The sequence below is a fragment of the Pollachius pollachius genome (assembly GCF_949987615.1).
Source record: "Pollachius pollachius genome assembly, chromosome: 3".
Classification (NCBI taxonomy): Eukaryota; Metazoa; Chordata; class Actinopteri; order Gadiformes; family Gadidae; genus Pollachius; species Pollachius pollachius.
This window is the reverse complement of record NC_136936.1, coordinates 13,106,966-13,133,619: the sequence shown is the minus strand read 5'-3', so window position 1 is coordinate 13,133,619 and position 26,654 is coordinate 13,106,966. Positions and strand designations below refer to the sequence as shown.

The 26,654-nt window shown below is 45.7% G+C and overlaps 1 protein-coding gene across 3 annotated transcripts in view; it reads left to right on the top strand.

Moving 5' to 3' along the window:
• arap1 (ArfGAP with RhoGAP domain, ankyrin repeat and PH domain 1) overlaps positions 1 to 24,701 on the top strand; it is a 41,889-nt gene extending 17,188 nt beyond the window's left edge. The window contains exons 14-34 of one of the 3 annotated variants that reach the window (XM_079732073.1): positions 6,440 to 6,614; positions 7,013 to 7,147; positions 7,595 to 7,730; positions 8,095 to 8,197; positions 9,206 to 9,398; positions 9,723 to 9,768; positions 10,488 to 10,651; positions 11,879 to 12,091; positions 12,495 to 12,600; positions 12,913 to 13,060; positions 14,177 to 14,260; positions 14,368 to 14,442; positions 14,900 to 15,017; positions 15,331 to 15,444; positions 15,602 to 15,735; positions 15,984 to 16,066; positions 17,207 to 17,266; positions 19,557 to 19,620; positions 21,123 to 21,201; positions 22,651 to 22,688; positions 23,303 to 24,701. In XM_079732073.1, the coding sequence (XP_079588199.1) occupies positions 6,440 to 6,614; positions 7,013 to 7,147; positions 7,595 to 7,730; positions 8,095 to 8,197; positions 9,206 to 9,398; positions 9,723 to 9,768; positions 10,488 to 10,651; positions 11,879 to 12,091; positions 12,495 to 12,600; positions 12,913 to 13,060; positions 14,177 to 14,260; positions 14,368 to 14,442; positions 14,900 to 15,017; positions 15,331 to 15,444; positions 15,602 to 15,735; positions 15,984 to 16,066; positions 17,207 to 17,266; positions 19,557 to 19,620; positions 21,123 to 21,201; positions 22,651 to 22,658 (2,238 nt within the window). In that variant the 3' untranslated portion in view covers positions 22,659 to 22,688; positions 23,303 to 24,701. The other 2 variants (XM_079732072.1, XM_079732071.1) reach the window with 2 other exon arrangements.
• The last annotated feature ends 1,953 nt before the right edge of the window (positions 24,702 to 26,654 follow it).

The window sequence follows — 26,654 nt, the reverse complement described above, 5'->3', positions numbered from 1 at the left end:
CCGACCGGGCCCAAGCCCACTGTGTGTGAGTCAGCTGTGTGGACTACTGGACAGACACACGGCGTGCCACAGCGTTCCCCCCCCCCCCCCCCCCCCCCCCCGAGTCTCTTTTTCCACCTCATTCCCTTTTCTATCCCCCCTTGTCCTAGCTTCTTTTCTACTGGGAATACAAGTGTTTTTTCTGCTATCGCTTCATCATCACATTGTCACTTATCGCTCTCTCCCTCTCTGTACTCCCTCTCTGTCTGTCTGTCTAGCCCTCGCTCCTAGTGAATGTATTTGTGTTTATTTTCAGGTTGCATTAGAAAAGTAAACAAAAGTCCACAAAAGAGTGTGTGTGTTTGTGTGTGTGCATGTGTGTGTGTTTGAACAGAATGTCAAACAGACTGGGAGTCACGATGCGATAGCAGAAAGTGAATGTGTGAAAGAAATCCATATGTTTCAGTGAAAGAGCAACATAAATACACTTGATTTGGAGCACATGCTGGTTTGTTTAGATTGCCCTGCCCCTCCTCCTTTCTCCTCCTTCCTCCTTCCAATGTGACATCATCACTAACCACTCGGAATGTGCTCTGACTCGCCCCCGCCCCCTCCTGCTCCATTGTTTGGCTGGAAAGAGTGGAGCAAAGTTGCCTCTCTCTCTCTTTTCCCAGTGTGTATGTGTCTCTGTAACTGAAGCTCCAACACTTCCAGAGTGAATCCAACTGAGATCTTATGCTTCATGACTTTGGACCCCTGTGTTTTTTTTCATTTTGAGCATTTGTGTGAATTGAGTAGCACATTGAAACAACGGCAACACTCAAACTCTCAGGTAAGGGTTGGTGTAATGTGGACTCTCTCTGCACTGTGCACTTGAAAACGTGGTTCTGTGAATGTGTTTCTAGTACTGCAACTGGTTTATTGCTGCACATAAAGAAATCTTGACTATGGACCTTGTCTCTCAGAAAGCTTTTTTCACCATAGCCCAGCCGAACAAACAGTGTTCAGCCTTCGACTGTGTTGTTTGTTTGTTGATGAGACTGTGCTGGTGTTCCCATTGGAAAGAGGAAGGTTAACTTGACTTCCCAGTGAAAAGATTTGATTTTTGCAAACTTAACATGCATATGAATGTATGTGGGAGGAGGTATGTTCTCTATCTCTCTGTCTCACTGTCTCTCTGTCTCTCTGTCTGTCCGTGCCTATGTATACACCCGTGTGTTCTCAGTGTGTTGAGTGGTGTGCAGGCGCTCACCTCTGTCAATGGACAGCTTTGTTGTTTTTCCTCATGCTCTGCCTGGTGCTCGCTCTCTCTCTCTCTCTCTCTCTCTCTCTCTCTCTCTCTCTCTCTCTCTCTCTCTCTCTCTCTCTCTCTCTCTCTCTCTCTCTCTCTCATTCTCTCTCTCTCTCATTCTCTCTCATACTGTGTGACCATGCCCTGACATTTGATATCCCCTTGTCCATCTTCCATCTGCCCCCTTTTCTGCTTTTCTCCAATGTACTTGGAGTTTACTCTAATGTCCTTGTACAATGCACTTGTATCTAGGGAGGAGGACTAGTTATAAGATAAGTTGCTGCCATGTGTATATATGACTGCAACTAATCTCATAACAAGTCCAGATGCATCTAATCTTTTTTGTCACAGAGAAACGTGCAGAAAATAGCTTTTGGGATTCGTCAGAGGAATCTGTCAGAGGAATCTTTATTGTAATCTTAAAACAAATTTCTATCCACTTAAAGGTGTCACCGGATGAATCATAGTAGGTCCAGGACTCAAATTTGTTTTCTGGGGCTCATTATGTAACCGATAACCGCTTTTTCTTACTTTTGACAGGCAGGTCATAACTCGCCTGCCAGTTGCTTTATTTGTTTTCATTGTGTGCTTGTCTGAAAGATGGCAAGAGAGCTGGTAAGCTGAGAAGAGAGAGACTTAAAAGTGTCAAGTGGAAGCATCTGTGGGAACCACAGTAATGGAGTTATGTAACTGGTCAACTAGTCAAACGTTGTCTTTGCAATCAGTGTCCATGCGAATAGTTCAAAGTTGACAGAACAAAATTTGCTTCCAATGAATTATCGAGTTGTTCGTTCATATAGTTGTACAGTGGTACGTACACCTCTAATGACGTTCAGTAGATAGACAGACACAGACACAAATGCACTCAATGATACACGCACATATTGAAATTGTGCAATTAAAAATGTTTCCTTTTCATTGGTTTTCTTCTTAATTAGTTTTTGTTTGTTTGTCTTGTCGCAGCTGCAGTAAAGTCTTTATGGGCCTGTTTTTCATCCATTTCTCTTTTAAAGTCTCCAGGCTTTATTACATCTGTTTCTCTGCCTACCTGCCACTGGCTTGTCTGCACTGCCTCCTTGGCTTTTCCCACGTCTTCGTCCTTAATCCTCTCTCGAAATCTGATTTTCACACTATCAGAATATCCAGTCGGGTTGGCGGTGAATGACCAGACCACCTTCCGACAACTCTTGCTTTCTTCATGCACACATGTACATACACATGCTTTTCATCCTTTCATCATATCTCTCTTCACATCTTTCCTGTCAAGCCCTCAGCCTTTTTTGATGACCAGACGGTGAAACACATGTGGAAGGCCAATGTTTTTTCATCTGGATTTTATATAGGAGGCGTGTGTGTGTGTGTGTGTGTGTGTGTGTGTGTGTTTTAGAATAGAATGGGCTGATCTGTGTGTCAGCCTTTGAAAGCACATGGAACACAATTAGTCTCAAGAACTTTTTTTTGCCTTTCATGTCTTCTTGTCTTTCCATTTTGTCATATATTCGCCTTTTCCTGCTATTATCTCCTTCATTACAACCATGTCCAGACATAGGGCTGAGTTTTAAAGACACACCCAGATTCCATCTCCTTCTTCTTTTCTCTCTCTCCCTCTTTCTCTCGGGGGGGGGGGGGGGGGGGGGTGGTTAGTGTGTATGTGTGTGTGTGTGTGTGTGTGTGCTCATTCTTCCTTTGCGTGTTTTTTCATTACTCCCAATCTCATAAGCAGCAGATGTTTCAGGGTGAGTTGTCTTGAAACAATTGAGAATCATATTTCCTCATCACACTTTATGCTGATTGGCTATGAGTCAATGGTGGATTTCCACATCACTGGGTCCATGACCTTAATACATTATCTTTACGTGTGTGGACATCGGAAGGGTTTGCTGCTACTTAAAACCTTACCCAATCTGCATGTCTGTGTCTGTGTGTGTGTGTGTGTGTGTGGTCAACATTTTAGTGGTGAAATAAAGGAGTGGTTGTGTGTGTGTGTGTGTCTGGGAGAGAGGTGGAGAAAAGGATTTATGCACTAGAGGGAAATTTCTGGAATTTTCTAATCGCATCCAAGTTTCGAGTTTGAAGAGAAAAGACTGTGTGTGTGTGTGTATGTGTGTGTGTGTGTTTCGTGTTCTCCTCAGCTGTCAAAACAACATGGGCTCCTCCTCTGCATCATGGCGTCTTTTCAAAATGTTCCCATTGCCTGCCTTCTCTCTCTTTTCCACCTTTTGTTGTTTTTAATGTATTTCTACCCCGGTCCAAGTGCCTTGTTGCATGAAAGCAGAGTGCTTGTTTAAAGCTCTCCTCTCTCTCTCCCCAGCTGGTCTAACCTTACAGAAGGCACAGCAACACTCTGCAGAGATACCGCCCAATTGGTAGAGAAACGCTTTCCACCAAAACAGCCACGCCACTTACCTCCACGTAGCGCAAAGAAAATAGCTTCCCTTGTGTGTTTAGTCAGGCTATCGAAATGAACGTTTGACTGTGTGGGTTCATATAGTGTGACTAGAATTATTTGTGATTGTTTTGGTTTATTCAAAGCTGAATCTGACCTACATATTGTGAGCTTCTCATCTTGGAAAATAGAAGTGTGTGTGTGTGTGTGTGTGTGTGTGTGTCAATTATCAGTGTTTTATTATCAAATGTGCAGTATAACATAGTCATTATAGTATAAAAGTATAAACTGTAAAATGATTATGACAAGGCAAGGGTCATAGGTGTAGCACAAAATCATACTGAAAAGCTATTTACAGAATATGTGTGTGTGCTTGGTTATTGGCCACAGTGACACACAGGCACCACTCTTTGGCTGGTGTCTATTCTTTGAGATTGTCCTCTTCCATTTCCGTTCGACTGAAAAGCTCTGAGCAAGCATCACATGATGCGATAAAACACGTCAGCAGCACTATGGGCCCGTTTCAAGTAGCCGGTCAGGATATCTTTAAACCCAACCAACAGCTCTGACTCTAGCGAGCGTGGGTGAATAATGTGCGTTTGTGACAGGCTTCAATCTTTTGCACCCTGAAAATGTGATCATCATTGCTATTCCAGTGCTTTTATTGGTTGAGGCCTTGTCTCGGCCTCTTCCGTTCATTTGCACTATGTCACCATGGAAAGGCTCTGCTAGACTAATTGAAGATTCTGGTGATAAAAAGAACCAAACGTGTGGAATACTAGCTAATGAAGCTATTTATATTTGAAGAATGGCAAAGCTCTCGTTTACTTTACGATTGTAGACTACAACTTTAAAGTACTTAAAAGTTGTAATATACATGCAATTTGATGCATGATCAAAGTATCTCAGTACAACTTCTAGTCAAATACTTTGACCATGCATCAAATTGCATTTCAAAACAATGTTAATAGAGTCGATTAGTATTTTTCTGTTTTGTGAGCCATTGAGAGGGTGTTAAAAATATACCCCATGCCGAAACCCAAAAAGCACTCACCTCTGCCATACCTTTAGACCCCGTGGCTCTGCTACGCTACCGCTAGGCCTCGTGTTTCTGCTATGGTACCACTAGGCCTCGTGGCTCTGCTGCGCTACCACTAGGCCTCGTGTTTCTGCTACGGTACCGCTAGGCCTCGTGGCTCTGCTACGCTACCGCTAGGCCTCGTGTTTCTGCTATGGTACCGCTAGGCCTCGTGGCTCTGCTACGCTACCACTAGGCCTCGTGTTTCTGCTACGGTACCGCTAGGCCTCGTGGCTCTGCTACGCTACCGCTAGGCCTCGTGGCTCTGCTACGTTACCGCTAGGCCCGTGGCTCAGCTCCGGTTCCGCTAGACCTTGTGGCTCTGCTACGGTACCGGTAGACCCAGTGACCAGGCTAAGTTACCACTAGACCCAGCGACTAGGCTACGTTACCATTAGGCCCGTGGCTCAGCTCCGGTACCGCTAGACCCCGCGGCTCAACTCTGGTACCGCTAGATCCCGCGGCTCGGCTACGGTACCGCTAGATCCCGCGTCTCAGCTACGGTACCGCTAGACCCCGCGGCTTGGCTACGGTACCGCTAGACCGCGCTTCTCAGCTACGGTACCGCTAGACCGCGCGGCTCAGCTACGGTACCACTAGAACGCGCGTCCCAGCTACGGTCTAGCAGTACCGTAGCTGAGACGTGCGGTCTAGTGGTACCGTAGCTGAGCCGGGCGGTCTAGCGGTAACGTAGCCTAGTCGCTGGGTCTAGCGGTAACGTAGCTGAGACGCGCGGTCTAGCGGTACCGTAGCTGAGACGCGCGGTCTAGTGGTACCATAGCTGAGCCGCGCGGTCTAGCGGTAGGGGTTCAGCTAGAATACCGCTTGACCCTGCAGCTCAGCTAGGGTACAGCTAGACCCTGTGGGCAGGGTTGTATAAGAGTTTACCTGCTATGTACCAGGTTTTCTCCAGGCTCGCAGAAGGAGTCCCCATGGTAACTGAACCGTGCAAAGTCTAATCTTTGTCTCTGAAACTGAAAATCCTGGCTTCCCCTGAATTCTGATTTTATCCAGCTCTGTCATCACCCCTGCCTTGCTTTTTAATCTTTCATGTTCATGCAGTGAAGCTCCCAGCATGACTCTTTCTAATCGCCCAGTCGGTGCATCTTGTCGAACATTAGACCAATGAAACATGTATGACACTAGCTTATCTATTCTCTCCCGCCATCTGGTGTGCTCTTTCACTCACTCATTCTTTTGTACGGTGTATCATTACACGCTCTGCCCAACAAATGTGCATTTTACAGTTACAATTGCCACACTGGAAATGTTTCCAAAATACAGGGGGATTTATAGCAATGTAGTTTGGTCTCATTTTTTTTATAGGCTCAGTCAATTGCCAAGTTCCTGAAATTTTGAGGAACTATTCCTATGAACTGTTAACCTGTTCTGCTCATGCTCACACACACACACACACACACACACACACACACACACACACACACACACACACACACACACACACACACACACACACACACACACACATTTTTTTAAAAAAGATGTTCCAATTCATTATAACAAAATAACTACATTAAATCTCCATCATCTTTCTTTTATACCTTTTTGAAACATTCTTTGTTTTTAGGTGTCTTGCCGTTAAACAGTTATCCCCCCCCCCTCGGTGAATCAATAGAGTACGAGTCTAATCTACTGTCTCCCTCTCTCTCTCCTCTCTATGTCTCTCTCCCCTCCCCGCTCCCAGGCGCTGTGTATCAATGTGCAGTGCAGTGACGTGCTGGAGACACTGAGCCTGGTGTTCTGCGGTGCCGATGTGAACGGTCCGACCGGCCTTGCCGACTGCCCCTCGACATTTTCCCTGGCCACGGCTCACGGCCAGCCCCTGCAGGCCGAGTTCCTCAGCCGCAACCTCAACACAGGTAGCCCTGGGCACATCCCGCTCCTCTGTATCGTATTGGACTTTTGTATCAGTCAATGATGATGGTGTGACTGGTTGTCTGTTAGTTTGCGTGTTTTGCTTTTGTTTCCTTGTGGGATCTATGTTAAGACACTCACTCACTCACTCACTCACTTTTTTTCTCAAGTGCCTGTTGAAAATAAGTGGTATTTAATAGACCTATTTTCATACTTCCATGCAACTCAATTATCCAAAATTGATGTGGAAAAATGAGTGTGTGAAATCTGACGTGCCCTCTTTGTTGTTGCCCAACACTTTGTTCTAAGTGAGGCTTAGTGTGATGAAGACACAGTCTGTAGTGGTATTGGTGGTGATGTTTTGCACAATCCGGGGGCAATCACCGAGCCTTTTTGCCTGCAGAGCTGCCCCGCTCCGAGGTGGGCGGGGCCATGGAGGCGGTGCACTATGCGCCCTCGCCGTCCGTCTCCCACAACGGCTTCCTGTTCAAGACGGGCTCCATGGCACGTGCCATCGCAGAGAAGAAGGGCAGAGACGGTGAGCTCATCACATACACACAGACAGAAAGACACACATGCACACGGAGGCCAAAGGACAGCTGCACAGCCCTGTCCGTCAGTGGTAAATAAATAAATAAAGCACATTGTCCGAAATGCTCATTTCCATCCCCACACACGCACATGTGTGTGCACATCCTGTTACGCATGTGCACACACACGCTTACACATGCATGCACACACACATATTTACACACACACACACACACACACACACGTTCATATCTATATATACTCTCAGATATATGCCACACATACATCTAGTGGAAAATACAAACTTTGGTCACCATCTCATCCTCATTACAAAACCCCCCACACACGAAAATACTACTGACATTAAACATGACCGTATCAGTTACGTCGGCCAAAATGTTATCCAGAGAGGGTTTTCAAATAGCTTTAACAAGCGTTTTTCCATGTGTCACAGAGTTCAGCCGTCGCTGGTGCACACTGAACGACGGATGCTTCAGTTACTACGAGAGCGACAAGAACTCCAGCCCCAACGGGACACTGAAGGCAGCCGAGATAGTGTGTCTGGCGGTCAGCCCCCCTGAGAAACACGGGTACGTTTCAGATGGTGTTCGCATGACGGGGAGCGAGACATTGAAGAGGGCAAGACGGGTTGTGTGGATGAAGGGATGGATACAGAGAAGGAGTGAACAAAGGGGAGGGCGACGCATCACACGCAGTAAAGGTTTGCCGTTCACACCTGTAAACCCAGGCTGTTCAGGAAAGCATCAGGGCTGTATTTACATATAAATGACAATGTGAATCTCAACAACACCTGTGGTAATGCTCACTGCCGTTGATGCGCAAGCCAAACGAAGGGTTTTATTGAAGCTCTTCTCCTTCTGTTGATTTTGTTTCCCTTCTTGGCCATCTGGCCGGGTCTGTCTCTCTCCCCGCACCTCCCCCTTCTCCTTTCAGGTACGACCATACCTTTGAGCTATACTCTGACTCAGACCGCCTCTATTTGTTCGGCACCGATGACCCGGAGAGTCATAAGGAATGGGTCAAGTCCCTCGCCAAGGTAAGCAGCAATCAAGGCTTCAGGGCCTGGCTCTCTCTCCGTCGGTCACCACGTTCTTTACATTTACCCGAGGGTTTATCTCATGTAGCTACCGACTGGCCACCAGCAAATGGAAGATGGCTGGTTCTCAAATACTATTTGACAGTTGCAGTAGAGCAGATTCTGCCATTAAGCTGTGATTCTCTGAGAAGTGCTGCCTGTCTACCTGACCGTGCACATCATAGTTGTGGTGGAAGTGAACAAGACTGTAATGGGTTCGAGTAATGAGAGCAGGCAGGGTTGTCGTTCTCTCAGCAGGAGATCAGTTTATTTGCGTTAACTGGAACAGAAATATTCAAAATACAACAAAAAGGTCGACTCAGAGCCGTCTCTTGGTGGATCGGGGTAGGTTTCACTCGCTCCGGACCTCCGTGGTCCGTTCGCTCCTGGGTTTTGGTCTTCCCCTACTATAACAGAAAGCAGGCACATAAGTACACCCTCCCTGATTGACCTGAGTGCAGACACCTGCTCACCACCAGGTTCAATCCCCCCGGCCAATCCCGTGCGCTCCCAACCTGCCCATACTCCCCCTGCAGGCCAGACGTCGCACGTCCCCCCACAAAGACATTTATGGTTGTGTACTTGTACAACCGCATGTTGCTGCTTCTGTATATTGTGGTGGCAAGGGTATCCCTCGATGTATCTGAATTCACTTTAAGTTCCTGCCACCTTGAGTGTGTGTGTGTGTGTGTGTGTGTGTGTGTGTGTGTGTGTGTGTGTGTGTGTGTGTGTGTGTGTGTGTGTGTGTGTGTGTGAACTCGCCTGTAACTAACATATCTCACTTGGGAAACACATCTTTATCAGGGCCTTCTTGAGGTTCCATAGGATCTTATAAACAATAATGATGTTAATTTGTTGTCATTTTATTATAGAATTTAAATATACAGAAGAGTCTACCTCACACATCCAATTCAGTATCCTCAGAAAAATTCAATATATGCCCAACCGACCCTTCTTTCCTTTTAACAGACCTTCATCCCCGCCAATGCAGAGCCTCTGCTGAGGTTGGGCTTCGAGCGGATTGGTCGACTCAAATACAAAGACGGGTTGAACTTGCAGACGCCCAAGGTTGGGTGGTTTGCTCTGGTGGGCTCCACACTTTACGCCTACCTAGAAAACAGCCAGGGAGAGGAGATCCATCTGCGCAAACTCCTCGAGCTCTGTGAGTTTGAAAACCCCCATACTCCCCTACTGGGTTCCATCCCCCATGTTGCCAACCTCCATCTAGGCATCCAACCCTCCCTGCTCCTTGAACGACCGTATCTTAATTTTCTGTAATGTGCTTTGGATAAAACTTCCACTAAATTATAGTATGTTACTAAAAGTTAATGGTAAAAAAAATGGTTCAGTGCTTTGTAAATCATTTTTCAAATTATTATTTTTGGTGTACAGAACATTTGAGGGTACAGGCAAACAAACATTCACCATGTCAATTGTTTACAGGTCTAAATCTGGTGGTTAATGTCTTTCTTTTTGTCTTTTAAAGCAATCCAACAAGACAACGAGGTGCTGGTTCTGGTGGAGAGGGGCAGGTGAGGGGAAGGGAACACAGTTCTATTTATTTTTGGAAGGGATGGAACTTCCTGACCTTCTGACCTCAAGACCTTTACTGCGGTTGAAAGTCAGTTCAAACATCCCCTCAGATAATCATCACGGCACTCTCGGAAGCATTGCCTGTGTATCGATGCATGAGTTCTAACCAAACGATAGATCATTTTCATAATCCTTTACAGGAAATGACAGTGACAATGCAGCTTCAAGACCGACATAACACCACACATTTCCTTAGCTTTCATACTGAAGATAAGTTAAAATGCAATAAATAAATACTAAAAAAGTGCAAAGTTAGTTTTGTGCATTGTAAAACCTTATAGCAGCTGGTTTCCTAAACTTCCTGCATCTCTCAGTTTTGCACATTGGTACAATCAGTCTCTGACGGAAGGTGCTGCTCTATGATAAACTATTACATACTGCACAATTAAACTTATATACGTATATTTTCTGTTTTGTATATTGTTGTATACAATTACAACATCAACCCCTTGACATATGGACACAAACTAGAAACGGGGAACAAATAAACTCTCTATTCACATTCTTCTTCCTCCCACTCTCTCTTTGCTCTCCCTTTCTCCCTCTTCCTGTGTCCCGCCTTCTCTCCGCGTGCTCCTATTTATCTTCCACACCCTCCTCCCTTCACCTCTTCACCCTGTCTCTCTCCCTGGTGGGTGTTCTGGTCCCGTGGTCCCAGGACTCTGTACATGGAGGGGGAGAGGAAGCTGGACTTTGCAGGCTGGTGCACTGCCATCCAGAGTGCTGCGGGCAGCGGCGGCGACACCCTGAGCCAGCAGCAGCTCACGGATATGGACATACCCGTCATAGTGCACAGCTGCATCGGATACATCACCCAGTGCGGTGAGGCCTTTGACTTTTAACACCCCCTTTTGATTCCACCGTCCCTGGAAGGGGAGGGTTGTGCTGCAAATAGCAGCACGTGACACAGAAAGCACAGCCTTTTCTTTCACACTCATTTCTCTTGAATGATGAAGGCTAGTGTTTAAAAGAGTGTGAGTCTGCATGAGTACGAGTCTATTTTGCTGTCGTGAAGGTTAATCCAATTGGTTGGATGAACTTTTCAGGGCAAATAGTACAGAACCTAGCCTTTTCTCAGCTCTACATTTAAATCATGCGAGAACCAGTATTTACCCCGTCATAGGGTGTAATAAGACCTTAATGCTGTAAGCCTGTCTTGCACCTGGTTAACCGGTTAACTCATTTGCATTCATGTGGATTGAATGTTTCAACGCACACGCACACAGTAGACGTCACCGTTGACGTCTGACAGGAGAGTTTTTGAGAAAATCTGCATAACTATCAAAATCGTTCCTCTGCGCTCCTCTGACTCATCCCTCTTATTTAAATTGGAAATGAATAAATTAAATCGATGCAAAAGATATGTGCAGGAATACAGGAGATTGCTCCTTATACCAGGTGCTCCCTAAGAGCCCTGCAGCTATTCTATTCATCCCTTTTACAGGATCCCTTTGTAACAGGAGGGATATCTCTAGGGGTTCGACCACCTATCAAAAGGTTTCTAGGTTTGAAACCCCATGTACTCAGCCTACCTGCACACAAAGCACTACCTTTTCTTTTACATCGACTCTAGGTTGCTTTTGATTGAAACAAATGCAAAATGAATAAAGATGAAATGCCCTTGAACGTGTGTCTGGCAGTTTGCACTCAGACACACAAAAAGCACTCTGTTCATTAGGGTTTGTTTCCTGTGTGTGTGTGTGTGTGTGTGTGTGTGTGTGTGTGTGTGTGTGTGTGTGTGTATGGTGTGTGTGTGCACTCGTGTGTGCGCTTGTGTGTGTGAGTGTGTGCGCTCCTGTGTGTGTGTTTGTGTGTGCGCTCCTGCGTGTCTGTGTGTGTGTGTGTGTGTGTGTGTGTGTGTGTGTGTGTGTGTGTGTGTATGGTGTGTGTGTGCACTCGTGTGTGCGCTTGTGTGTGTGAGTGTGTGCGCTCCTGTGTGTGTTTGTGTGTGCGCTCCTGCGTGTCTGTGTGTGTGTGTGTGTGCGCTTGTGTGTTTGTGCGCTCCTGTGTGTGTTTGTGTGTGTGTGTGTGTGCGTGCGCACCGCTCAGGGCTGACCTCGGAGGGAATCTACCGCAAGAGCGGGGTGAACTCACGCGTGGCGGCGCTGTGTGACGAGTTCCGCCGCGACGCGCGCAGCATCTGCCTGCGGGAGAGCGTGCACCAGGTGGACGACGTCAGCAACACCCTCAAGCGCTTCTTCAGGGACGTGGAGGAGGGCCTGTTCACCACCGAGGCCACCGCCGCCTGGCTGAGCACCATGGGTAAGACGCGCCGCTTCCCCCCCGTCCCAGCCGGCGGCTCTGAAGGAGTAGGCCGTCCTCCTTCCTCTTACTTTTCCTTGCGCTGATTGTTTTGTAAATTAGTTTTTAACGTGTGGGAGGCCGGAAATTCGATTTTTCTCTTTAACGTCTCAATTGTTAGGTGCAAAGTGCAGCACCTCTGACTAAGCCGTGTGTAACGAAACTTAACCTCAACAATAATCGGGATTGCGGGAAGTGCTTAATCACACATTGTATTTTCCGAGCACTCTGCATGTAAAAAGAAACCCAATTAATTAGTGGTACAGCTCACTTTTCTGGTACTGTTGAATCTTTCTACACTACCCTTAATCTTGTTTTCAATATATTTTTTCTCTCTTTCTCTCCTCATCCTTTCCCCCATCAGCCCTGCCGGAAGACAGCCAGAAGATAGCCCAATACCAGCTGCTGCTTAGCAGACTGCCCTGTGTCAACAAGGCTACTCTGACAGCCCTGGTCAAACACCTCTACTGGTGAGAAGAGCCGCACAGCTCCACCTAATTGTTACTGTTGATTACCCTGGTGATATTATATCAAAATATATATAATTATAATAATAATATAAAATTGACCTTTCATTGATCGTTCTGTACAAATCATGTTGTTTGGCAGATGTTTCCAAAATGGGAAAAACAGTATAGCAAAGATTTAGTATTATTAAGGCTGTTTTGAAACTGTACATGGAGTAACATGCATCCGTTCAATCTGTCTCTTGTTCTCTCCCTGGTGTCTCTCCGTCTCTCTTGCTCTTGTGCATGGTATTGGGTTCTGGGGGCATTCCTCAGTGTGCAGCGGTTCTCCGAGCTGAACCAGATGAACCTCCACAACCTGGCCATAGTGTTTGGTCCCACGCTGTTCCAGACCGACGGCAAGGACTACACAGCAGGCATGGTCATCGAGGGCCTCATAGAACACTACACGCGCATCTTTGAGGTCAGGCTCGCTGCCCACGTGGTCTGTAATACAGCTGAGAATATACCAAATGTATGTATACATGTAAAATGTACAGATCTGTTTTCACGAGGGCAATCTGAGGAATCATTTCATTAGTGTGATTTATTTTTAACTAGTCAGAATCAATATGTTTGGGTGTATTTCAGCAAGATATCTTTATGGTGTTTATTGTTTGTATCATTTGCCCGTCCTTTTCATTCTTAATTAAAGGTTTTCCATGTAGAGCATTAACAGAGGGAAAAAAACATTCACACTCTATTACGAACTAAGTGGTTATTTGGTACAGCAATTCCCGCCAGAATTGAAGTTGTAACTTTGGCACTGTTATTTAACGATAATTAAACAACATTTAGTTGCATGTAATTAACAACACTACCCGTTTTTCTTCTCCCAAATGCTTTGCTATACTCTGCAGTGAAGTGGCAGACAACTGGCATATTCCTTGAGCCTTTGTAGTTGGTTCCCCTTTCTTGTTCCTATTCTGGAACATTAATAACCGTCATGTTCTCGAGTTTGCATCACAAAAACACTGCAGTGTGAAGCGGATGACACAATGTCAGGGGGTTTTATTGTTTGAACTTCCTCTCAAACACACATAGAGCTGATAGATATTCTGATGTGGCAGGATGTTTTAGAAACTCCCATGGCAAAGGTTTGAACAGGCCAAATGCTCTGCCACACATGGGTTTTTACAGAGAACAATGAAGGTTGTCTTGCAATGAGTTCTTAGGGAGTGGGTCACGATAAGATGCCGGGCTAGGGTTTAGGATTGCAACAGAGATGAGATTCCTACAGTCTACTAACGTTTGTGTTCCCTACGCAAGAAGATGGATAAAAGAAAAAGGCATCAACGGCTTCATATTTTGTAATCGTCTTCTCATTAAATGGATTAGTGAAGAGTGTTGTTGTGAAATGAGCGTGCTGGGAGTCAACAAAGAAATTAAGATCAGCCATTGTTGGATTATACCAGTGTTGGAATTACACTGGTAGATTTTGTGGAGGGCTTTGGGATCATGGAAGGCCCTAGTCAGATTGAATGATCAAACAATCAAACAATCAGTTTTATATTTGTGTGTCTTTCAATATGATTCCTAGGTGGATGAGCAGCAGTTGAAGAAGCAACTGGATGAGATCACAGCCATCATCAAAGTGCGAGAGAGCTGTAATACAAAAGTTCCTGTGAGTCGTCTATTCCCACATCCCCACAGTCTGCATTCACCTGTACATGGTGCACTCAATGTTGGTATCGACGTTGCACAATGATGAATGTGTGCGTGTGTGTTTAGACAAATGGCTCTGGGGATTTTATCTGCACCGTGTACTTGGAGGAAAAGACTGAAACAGCTGAACAGCATGTAAAGGTGAGCCCTCCCCGAAAAAGAAGACCAAGATGAACTGCAGAATATACAATTGATCGGTAAATTAGACATTACCTTCTAATCTTGGGTCCAATGTGAATGCCTCTCCTCTCCCATTCTGCTGTTTTTCATAACTCCTCCTTCTCTCTTTCTGTCTCACTTTATCTCTCTCGTTCTCTTGCTTTTGCAATTTGCCTCTCCATTGCGTTCACCATCTCCTCCCCCCTCCCTTTGTCAATCTCCCTAATCTCTCCAATTGTCCCTCTGCCTCCACTTCTCCCCCTCCTTCTCCTTCCATTTCTCCATCTCACCTTCTTTCACGCTCAATCTTCCTCCCTCCCCCTTTTCTTCCTCCTACCCCGCCACCCTTAATTTCCCACTCTCTCGTCCAACCCTTTGGTCTCACTCTAACTCCATCTCCCTCTCTCCTTCCCCTACGCCTCCCTCTCCCACACCTCAGATCCCTGGCTCCATGACAGCGGCAGAGCTGACCTGTGAGATCCTGGACCGGCGGAATATTCCCATTAAGGAGAAGGACTACTGGAGCTGCTGGGAGATTAGTGTGAAGGAGGAGATTGGTGAGGGAGATCAAGGGGAGGAACATCCGCTTGATATTCCACCGGCGTTAAAAGAACCCGCTGTGATTTCTGCTTGCCTAGTCAACGTAATGCATTGCCTCGGGGCGTAATCAAGCGCCTGGCGTGAGAATAGAAGCACAACTGGCTTTTAGATGTGTGGCCATCTGGTGGACCTTTATCCAGGCACTCAGAACAGGAAGTCCCTTGTCGCGTTTACAGGAAAGTGACTCTGATAATACCCCATGTTTCCAGGCTGACGCTCTCAAACTGAAAACTCGCCATCTTTCTGTTTTTCCTGCTTTCCCCCCAACAGAACGACCGCTGCACTATCAGGAACGGGTGTTGGCCATGCTGCACTCCCTAGGGACGGACTCCTACCTGCTCATCAAGAAGCATTTCGCCATGGAGATTATGAAGGTCTACCTGGGTAAATGGCTGCATGTCACACACACACACATACGCATGCACGCACACATATATATATATCCACTCACCCACTCTGGTCTTCACAAATATAAGGTAACGCACACACAAACAAAAACTTGCATTAATCTTCTACGCATTTTTGTTTTCCATGCATTCAGCCACTAAAGTGGACGTGGCCAAAAACGGATTGATGAAGTTTAGAGAGGAGCGCAGCATCCTGGGCCTGGGAGGCTTCCATGAACGCTACTTCATCCTCAACGCCAACACCCTGAGGATGTACAAAGAAGTCAGGGTAAACAGGAAAACACACAACACACAAACACTCTATTGTTTTCCATCCAAGTTCTGCCCTGCCATTTATTGGCCCATCTGTTGTCCTTCATTCACCTTGGAGAAATCTTGGTGCTGAACCCCAGTTTGTTGGTAGTGAATGCAGAACTCCGCACTCAGTTTCCACAACACTGCTGGTGTACAGCAACAAGATGGAACCAAGATGGCCACTGTATCATAAGACTCCCGTTCCTCTCTGACCTTTTACAGAGTAACCGGCCTGAACGGGATTGGTCGGTGAAGAGCTTGAGGATCTACCTGGGCATTAAGAAGAAAGTCCGTCCTCCTTCTAGGTAAAGGAAGCTCTGTCCAGGGTTCCACACCGTGCACACACTGCCGACAGCATTGTGCACTGTTGTATTCACCAGAATCACCCTTCATGTGTTCATAATTCAATGAACCCATGCATCACCGGAGAGCATATGTGGAACCCACTGATTCCATTCTCTGCCCGTCTTTGACATGTGTAGCTAGCATGCTAAGTTGCTGACTCCTCATATGCTCATTAGACGCGTGTCACCACTGGGGAAAACATGTGCTCATTAATGCAGATATTAGTGAGGAGACATTCTGCTCCTCATTAAGCATTCAATGTCGAGGCACAGCTTACAGTCAGCCAGACTGGTTTATTAGATTATAGGACACAGACAAGGATATCACAGGTCCTGTACAACCGTGGCCAATCAGGCTGTGTTCTTTTGGAATCTTATAAGGTCGTCAGACTGGATAACTAACAAGATTAGCGCTCATGAATGCGATTGTCATTGCAACTTCCACATTCTGATGTATTCGAGGGAAAAATAAATAAATTTGTAAGTCCTAAGATGTAGAAGGTCTCAAAAAGCTTAAAGCTCACAGTGCTAGAGTCGACCTGAATGCTGAGGGGCTCCTCCGACAGCTAATAGCGTTCATCATCATCCTCTTCATCAATGCCATCTCTATTCAAACTAAATATCAATACAAATATCAGGATTGTTACAAAGTTTGCTGACTCTTGCAATTAGGTAGACTGGGTAGCGCCGCCCATTCTGCCGTACAATATATATATTTTTTTTACATTTCTTTCTGCTTCCGATACGTTTTTGCGGCAGCCAATCACCAAGCTGGCTTTTCCACTTTGCGCGCTATTGGCTGGTTTAACACAATGACGACAGGGAAGCGACGGCAAGCAGCCAAACGCGTACAGAGTCAGTTGAACTAGGACCATCATGCCTCTTGTGCTGAAGAAAATGACAGCAGCTTCCCCAGACCAAGTTCAATCGTAGACCAAGCTCAATCATAGATTGAGCTTGGTCTGGCAATAGCCAGACTAGCCACTAGGGGGCAGGCTAATCTAACTAGGTAGTGCTTATCTGTTGAACGTTCATCTCACACAATCCCGCTCAACCATGTGTTTTCTCCTGACTCTCGTCTCTCTCTGTGTGTGTTTCTAGTTGGGGCTTGACGATGGTGTATCAAAGTGAGAAACTGGAGAAGCCCGAAAGACAGCAGTGGTGAGTGGCTCGTGAATGTGTTATATGGGAATTCGGGGACATTCCTTTCCCAGGGAAACAGTCCAAGTATCTGTCAGTGAGGCCGGTGCCGTGGAGACAGGTCTCAGTTATTTCCTGCCAGAATAGACTGCCAGAGAAGAATCAGTTTATTTTAATAGTCCTAAATTAAGGATGCAGTGGTGCTTTACCTGATAAGCTTGTTGGAAGACACGTTTTGTAATAATTGACTACAGTAAATTATTACAACAGTGGCAATCAGCATTTTACAACATTATAAACGGCAGTTCAAATTATTACGAATTTATGATTAGGACTATAAAAATCACTTGACGTGAATGAATGAGATGAATAGAAATACCACACTCCCAGAGGATTCATTAAGTGACCACATCCCACATGTACTTCTCTCTAAATGTTTCAATTGCGTGGACCTGTTTGATAATGGCTTTGATTGCGTGGCAAACAGTCCACCTACAAACAGCTGCATTCTGCACTACAGTGCAGCAGTGTGTGTGTGTGTGTGTGTGTGTGTGTGTGTGTGTGAGCCCCAGATCACACGCTGTTATGGAAAATCCCCCACTAGTCATCGGTCGGCAGCAATAAAACAGGTCAGGGCGCTGCGTGACTGTGTGGAGACCGGAGCATGTGAAAGGTCACTTCAACCAGGGATCTAAACACACCGGCAGCACACCTGTAGCCATGCATTTATCCTAAGCCCTGCTGCTTCTCATGCATACATCCCCCCCTAAGTGTGTGTGTGCTTCTCTTCTTTACCGTGTTCAAATGCGACCTTCTATGTGTTGCTAATGTGACTATGGGATAGGGTGGGTCGTGTGTTTGTGTGTGTTTGTGTGCGTGATGGCACGGCTCTTAGCGGGGACAGACTCCAGCCTACCTGTCTCATCAGCAGCTGTAGTGGTCGGCCAGGCTGTAATTGGAGCGGTGTGTGTGTGTGTGTGTGGTGGTCGTTCGGTGGGTCTCTCTCTCTCTCTCTCTCTCTCTCTAGAGAACGAGGGCCCTTAGGTGGACAGGGGACCAGACCAACGCAATGAGATGCAAACAACAGAGAATGGGAAGCATCGTTCAGTTCATTTCCTAAAATGGCTTATTTTCTGTATACAGCTTAAAAAGGCGAGTGTCATGCTGAACGCCATACATTTCTGTGGACGATCGGTGTGTGTGTCTGCACAGCCTTTTCAGAGAATCCCACCGCTGTGGGGGATGACGTCTCAGAAATGTCTCTCTCTTGGTTGGACACGTGCTCTGTTCTGTTTGGGAACGGGAACTCGTTGCACCATTCCCAAATACTAATGCCGTGTGATGAGTGTGTGTGCGTAGTGGCACACCCCACCAGGAAGTGACTCCACAGCGTTCTGTCGACATAATGAGCCCTTAATGAGCACTGATGAGCTGTGGTGACGTCAGCAAGGGTGTAACCCCAAGGTGTGAGTGTGGGGTCTTTGTGACTGTGTGTTTGCGTGTATTTGTGCATCTGATGTGATTATTTCATGTCATCTGTGGTCTTTCTAGAGCTACATTTATCTGCATTTGTCGACTGTGCGTATGCTTTCCATGTGTCTGTGTGTGTGTGTGTGTGTGTGTGTGTGTGTGTGTGTGTGTGTGTGTGTGTGTGTGTGTGTGTGTGTGTGTGTGTGTGTGTGTGTGTGTGTGTGTAAGAGAAGATAACATATATTTTTAACAGAATTCATATCATATTACAGGGCTGTGTTCCTTATGTTCATGCATTAGTGTGTTGTTTTTTTAGGGTGGGTGGATGTGTTGGTGGGTGGGCTGGTTGTCTCAGTGGAGAGCTCATGAATAATTGCTTGGTCCAAATCAGCGCCTACAATAATGACTAGATAAATAAAGCATCTCTATTCAGCTCCACATCAGTGCTGATGACTCAGAGCGCCATCTCACACTGAAACCCTGACACACACACGCACAAACACACATGCACACGCACAAACACACGCAGGCAGACACTGGGGGACACTGGGGGCCATAATCAGTAGTATTCTTTGTTGAAAGTTTAAATAAGGAATCAAAGTTGTTGTTTATGCTCTCGGCTCTTCTGCCGGCCGACTAGGAAAAAGAGAATGTCAATTAAATTTTATCCTCTCCTCTTTTGAAGAACTTTGACTTATTTTGTACTCTGTTCATTCTCTTTCTGTCATGGGTTTTTGAAAAATACTTTAGACTTTCTAGGGTCTTTGCCCCAAAGCCCACCACGCTCCCTTTATTTCTCTTCCCCTCGGATTGACCGTGTTCCCCTCCTTCCCTTCTCTAGGTATCTGTGCTGCAGCAGTGAGGCTGAGATGAACGAGTGGTTTGCAACTTTCCTCAGTATCCAGGTGAGATCACACACATTTGAACTTACATTTCACTCTTGCCTTACTTGAAGGACTTTCACACATGAACTCAGGATGAACTCCAGAGAATCCATTCCAAAGATGACCAGATGTTGCCCTTTCACACATGAAACACACAACAGGAGATCCGGCGTATTCACACTGCAGGCGAGGGGTGTTGCCCGGGTAGAGCGTGTGGGAGGCAGGGAGTGACGCAGAAAGCATTCAGCGGTAGTCACAGCGTTTTGTTTAACACCTCGAAGATCGCGGCCGAGGCTACCAAGTCGGTAACGCAGACTTTTTTGCGCTGATATCACCACTGCATTTATTTAGTTTTTGAGTGGATATGTATTTATTTCCACTCAACAAAAGAGTGGAAAGCAGAAAGAAGTTGGAAAGCAAAAAACAGGCAAAAAGAGAAAAGTATGAAGCAGATACACTCTATGCTCCCTGCTTTGTGTCAGTCATATGATGCGAACGTCATTCGCTCGCAGCAACACGCCCACTCACTCGTTGTGAATTCTCAGACTCTCTGATTCTCCAGACTTTAGAATAGGGGTGTGGTCGATTTAACCCTGGTGGGGCAAATTCTGACATTGAAGTTCACACATACAGCTCCAACGGGGACTATACAGAGAATTTCCGACTTGTGTGTGAGGTCTTTTGGTGTCAGCAATATACATTAATGTACTTTCTGGCCCAGTGCTTAGTGTATTTCAGGTGAAGGGAGTAGTCCCAGGGAGACTCCCTGGTTAAATAAGGAATTGAATCAAATGTAAATGTAGGATAAGTGAGTTGAGGAGATGGTATCTGGTGGCTCTGGAGGATTTAATACACCTTGTGGTTCAGTGCTTAGGTCCCCTGCCTTCTCTCTTAATCAGAAATCCAATGGCCAATAATGACTCGCTACTCTAAGACATTGCTGTAGTACCAGTGGGAAATCAATTCTTACTATGCATGAAGATGATACTAACCTGTGTGTGAGAGCCCCCAGATGATTTGTGTTGTACAAACACACACACACACACACACACGCGCGAGTCTAGCTGCAACCTGCAGGTTCAACAGGCTTTTGATTTGGGAGGACTTTTTTTAAGTTAAAGGTACGGTAGGTGAGATTTGAGAGTTGCAATGAGAGAGCACAGAATGAGTGTGAGGCGGCAAAGTGTTGAAACTAAACGACCAAAACAACCAAATTGCTGCATTTCACGCACCTGTGATTGACAGGGAAGATTCCTAGGAGCAATCAGGGAAGAAAAAGCCCTGTCTGGTCAGGAATCGGCTCACACAGAGGCAGGCGCAGTCAACCCCAAACCCATAGTCGCCCAGGGCATTTCACTCACTAATAGCTGCCGGATGGCTAGGCAATTTCTGACAATTTACACTCAAATAATAGCTCTGGAATCTTGCCTACAGCTCCCTTTAGCACACCAGCCAACACATACTGTGTATTATTCTCAGATTAGCACCATAATGTATGAAACCTCTCCGTCTCTCCTCTCCAGTTCAACGGGGACGTGTGGCCCGAGCACGGCGTGCAGCACCGCCGCAGCACCCGCCCGCCGCCGCCTGATGTTCGCCATGGTAACGTGTCACTGATACCGCTGCGGGGCAGTGAGAATGAGATGCGGAACAGTGTGGCAGCTTTCAGCCAAGAACAGCTTGCTGTGAGTGTCTCCACCAATCATCAGGGGCTAATAAAGGCCACGCCTGGTCGCTAATCAGGGTCATTCATGCTCAACACGTGGTGCAACCCCCCCCCAACATCCCACCACCAACCCACCACCGCCCCCCTCAACCTTTGCAAAACAATTCGGCCAAATCTGGGCCTTTGGAAAATGACCTCCAATCAAATTGTAATCAATGGCCACCTCCCCTTTTCTACTGGCGGTGTTGTTTCCCTATGAAGAATGAATGCCAGGCCACAGGTTTAATATTGCAAACTGAATTAGAAATGGAGGGGGGAATAATCCTGTACAGTCACCTAGCACTCCAATTACATTACCAACGATAACAAGCAAACTGTTTGTTTGGAAGGAAAGCAGTGAGGGGTTGCCTGTGTATAGGATGAATGACCTCTGACACATGATTCTCTGTTCTTTTCCACATCATAACATGACAACAATAAGGATTCTTTAAATATGGATTGGGTTTCAACATGAGTTCTGGGCTTGTTGTGGCCACTAATTTACATAGGCTTTCTTAATGTCAACAATATTGTAAACCTATTTGGATTTACACATGTTGTATCCCACTCTGAGCAATTTAAGAATCTAGAGAAAGCAAACATTTAAAAGAGGACTGGAAAACAGTGTGTTTTGTATCATGTTTGATTGAGCATTGCTCTCATATTACGGCCCAAATCCTTGAACTAATGGACTTTGGGCAGCGTATCTAAGCTCACTGTCATATTGTCATTGAGCCACAAACGATGCTAGTTTTCTAATCCTCTTTGGCATTTCTTACCCACCGCATGCTGTTCCCCACCATGGCCTATTCATCACAACATCAGCCATGTTATTCTCCACCCCCCGCAGGGATCAACATGACTTCTGTGTCAATTCACACTTAAATGTGACCTTTCCAGTTTACATGGGATGACAGGGGGCGGGACGGGGTGCAGGTTTGTGATTGGTTGGTGACAAGGTGCTACTGGAATACTATTGCAGTGGTAGCTGGGATCTGTGTGTGCGGGGAACTGTGTGTGTGTGGTCCACTCTCAGTGACTCTGAACGGAACCGACTCTGGCCGGGCTTTGGGCCGGACTCATGTGATCAACTGACTAGTTCTTTCGACATAGAACGTCTGCCGTGTCTTTTTCCATCGCAACCGCATTTTGTGTCTTTGCTCCCTTCTATTCTATTCATCGTCTCTCTCTCTCTCTCTCTCTCTCTCTCTCTCTCTCTCTCTCTCTCTCTCTCTCTCTCTCTCTCTCTCTCTCTCTCTCTCTCTCTCTCTCTCTCTCTCTCTCTCTCCTTCCCTTTAACCCGCAGCATTCAGCACTGTCATAACCTGTTTGTTGTTATTTTGCAGCTTCTTAGGGACATTCGATAACAGGACAGGATATAAAGGTGAGGCTCCCTCCCCCTCTCCCCCTCCAGAACAAAAAGGCAGTACACGGTGTTCTGACTGAAAAACACTAGGCCTTAGGAGAAACGCGCTGGGATCCTCTGAGCCTCCCACAAGGCCTATGAGTCATCAACCGACTATGAGTCCACCTCTAATGACAAGATCCATACCTGGATGTGGGGAGTCCTCAGCTGTGGGATGGGGCAGTACAGCCAGGCGGTGCCTTAGTCTTAGCCTGGATTTCTTTACCTTCATAAATCGATTAAAATAATCATACATGCTAATCTGAGAGTAAAAGGGTGACTATTGATTGCAATTCATTCTGTAATTAATTAAGATTTGACATTGATTATTGCATGAATTGTTTTTCTGGTGTTTTACTTGCAGCGGAAATCCACTTTAAGAGACTATTCCCTCATTAATTTAGATAACCAAAAGCCTACAGTCTCTTCCAACACTCAGAATTACAGAGAAACACCTTTTGGAGATAACTTGGCAGCAGCAGCAGCCAATATATACAATCAAAACTCGTAAGAGTTGGTCTGAATTATGGAACTGTGATTCTGTGGATTTGTAATGCGACACGAATCCCCTGCTCTGTCTTTGTGTTCCACAGTGGAGACAATCAACCTCATCTGATGCCTTCCGAAGGTTCTGATGACGTCATCATCATTCTGCGACTATGGATTCTAGACTGTGACCCAGTACAGACACTGATATTTGACACTGCCGTCATCGTGAATGGATTCAAATTCTACAGATAAACAAGCAACCCGGATCATGTGGAAGAAAAGGACCTACTAAATGGTGCATCGTAAAGGAGAGGAACCCAATGCCCATCCAAAATGGCATCCTGCAATCACGGCAGGTCGGATTGGGGGGCGTATATCGTGCCTTAACTTCATGAAACCTTCCAGCAGACCGTTAAATGTTGCCTCGCTGCCTTACATTGTGTGATGGAACAGGGGAGCTATCTAACCCCTTGTGGTATATTTTTATGAACAGATGAAGTCAGGTTTCTGAAGCGCTAGCTTAGATATTTCTAACTCTTGGAAGGCTCCATTTCATAGTCTTTTAAATAAATGTTATTATTCAAAAATCCAGATGTAGACTTTTCAGATTTAACATTGTCTTTTGGTCGTATTGTACTCGTCTTGTGCCATGGTTTTCGTTGTATTTCCGTGATTGCGAGAAGAGCTTTTCCGTGTCATTGCCGGAACACCAAGTAAAGAGCGGTGGTCCGGACGGGGGTTCTGTCGTCAGGAGGCCGTGGGTGTACATAGGGACACAAGAGAAGGACGTCCAGGAGATGCTGACGATAGATCAGGTCTCACCTCATTAACGTGTCCCTTCTGTTCACCATACACTGCATAGACCAATCGTCCAATAATCATCTCATCTGTGTAGACTTCTTCGGGATTCCTAGCGTGTTTGTGTCAGTGGAGGAGATTTAACAAGACTGTGTGAGGTGGACGTGCTGGCATCGCGCTGCACACCAAATAGAAGTGATTCATCAATATAAAAGAAAAGGCAGAATGAGAAGTGCTTTGGATTACACCCCCCACCCCACCCCCCACTGTCGCCCAGCCCTCACCCTCGATTCGAGATGCCTTTTGATGCAGTGACGCGAAAGGCCATCGAAGGACTGCATGTTCTGCAGCTCACCGTTACAGAGCCCTATGCATCCATTTCTTCTCTCTACATTCGCACAAACGCACCTCAAATATATTTATATATATATTTGATTGATTTGTCTCAAAATTGCACACCTTCCCTTTGTTGTCAAAGTGTACTTTCTTGTTTGATATGTTTGTACGTAGTGAATAAATTCAGATTTGATGCAGGACTTGTAATCAATGGTTGGTGCACCTTGACTGTTACCTGTGCTTTGTCGTCTTGCGATAAACAGTTGTTTAGTTAGTCAACATTTGGCTCCCTCTTCCTGTCCTCAAATGAAGGTCAAATACCATTGACCTTTATTTACATTCATATTAAACAAAAAAATAAGATATTCATTTCGGTACAGTCCATACTCAATTTTTGTGTCGATCCCATCTTACAGTGTTTATCATCTCTACGCCTAACAACGCAACAAATCCAGCAGGAGATTGTATGCATTCATGCTTTTGTTGTGTTATGTATGCCCGTAAAGCAATCATATCTAAGCAAACTTAGGTCCCAGTTGGTGTCGGACCTGAAGGGTAGCTTCAAAACAATTAGCTGTGCTACTTACCCAGGCAGGCATCTGACATGCTCATGACGCACGCGAACAGAGGACAAGTGTTCTTTGTTTTTTTTACCAGCTTGCAAAGTTTCATCCCAATTTCATGCTACAACTATACAACAGCCCTTCGGAATGGCTCAGAGGGAAAAAAGGATGAAAAAAAAGATAAAAGTCACGCGCGCTGGCAAGCGCAACAGTGCGGGGACAGGGGTGGGGGCCCCGAGGAGGTTTAAACGCCCGCCTGAGTCACAGTGGTGCACCAGCTCGGCGTTCATGCTTCTAAACAAGGTTGACACATCCGGGTCACCCTTTACCTCCAAGATACACACCGGAGAGCACCCGCAAGGCCCACATACACGGGAGACCTTCATACACACACACACGCATACAGGGGAAGCCACCAGGGGACAATTTCTTACTGCATAAGAGTACAGCCTGCTTTAACACACACAGCTTAGGTGGCCTTTACCATATAGGTCACCACAGCAGTTGTGTAAGCTTCTAGGGTGAGGGTGTATTTCAGCTTGAGTGGAGCTAAGGGAGTTGGGTATGGAAATCCCTTTTACTCACTTTGAGGATATTAAAAAACAATTTGGAGGCTCATCATCGGATGAATCAACAGATGAGGGATTTTGTTAGCGTGTTTCTAGTACTTTTTAAATGTTATACTGCATACCATGGTATGGTGACATTTCTCAGCTTAAGTGAAATGTTTTTTTACAGTCAGATAAAATTCTGCAAGTACTGCCTTTGGACGTTAAAAAATTAGGAGGGTATTAGGGATTTTTGAGTGCGTAAGCGGCATAAGTATCTCTGTGCTTGCAGTTTTGGGCTCCGAATTTGCAAAAAAATGAAATGATGTGGCTGTTGTGCTAGAAAAAGATAATATTCAAATAAAGAGACTGGCCTATCCGTCTAAATCAGAAGCACCACCAACAGTGTCCTCCTATGGGGCGGGGGGGTCACCAAGGATCACCATGCATGAATCTGAAATGACTGAGCAACATAAGGTTAGCGGGGATTGGAACAGAGCAACCCCGCAAGCTATTACAAATATCTTATGCGCTGATTTTGTTTAGACTTTTTTCATTCAATAAAAAAAATCTACTTCATGACTTCAGAATAGCAAGGGAAGAGAGCAAACATAGTATAATTATTATTGATAATATCAATGTTGACAAATAATATTATTATGGACCTCAATCTTCATGGGTTGGGCCTTTGGGTCCACAAATAGTTTTTCTTCTCTTTTCCAAATTTGATTTCCAATCCATTTGATTAGAGGTCCCAACATACTGTGTCCTTTTCACAGAATTTAATCAAAGCAGGATACACGACTGAGCGCCCATACATCAGCCCCTTATTATACAGCTTGCTTATTGTACAGCAGCTTGCTGATGGACTACAAGAGCTATGCAACCCATTCAAAATCAGTGCATGAAGATATAGAGCATTACAGGGTCTAGCGATACATTGATTGAGATCAGATATATTGTATTGAGATCTGTAAAAAATGTAGGATGGAAATGTACTTTCCTTCAAACTACCGTAAGCTTCTCCCCACAATTGCGTAAGATACCTGCAAGCTATTCACGAGGTATACTGCCTACTGCCCTTTATGTACTATGTGTACAGGGTTTTTGTTTCTCATATTTTCATTCCAGCCTTTAAAACGCAAGGCCTCATATTCCACTTATTCCATTGAACTTAGACATTAAACAAACCCTTTTCACAACCCTGGATG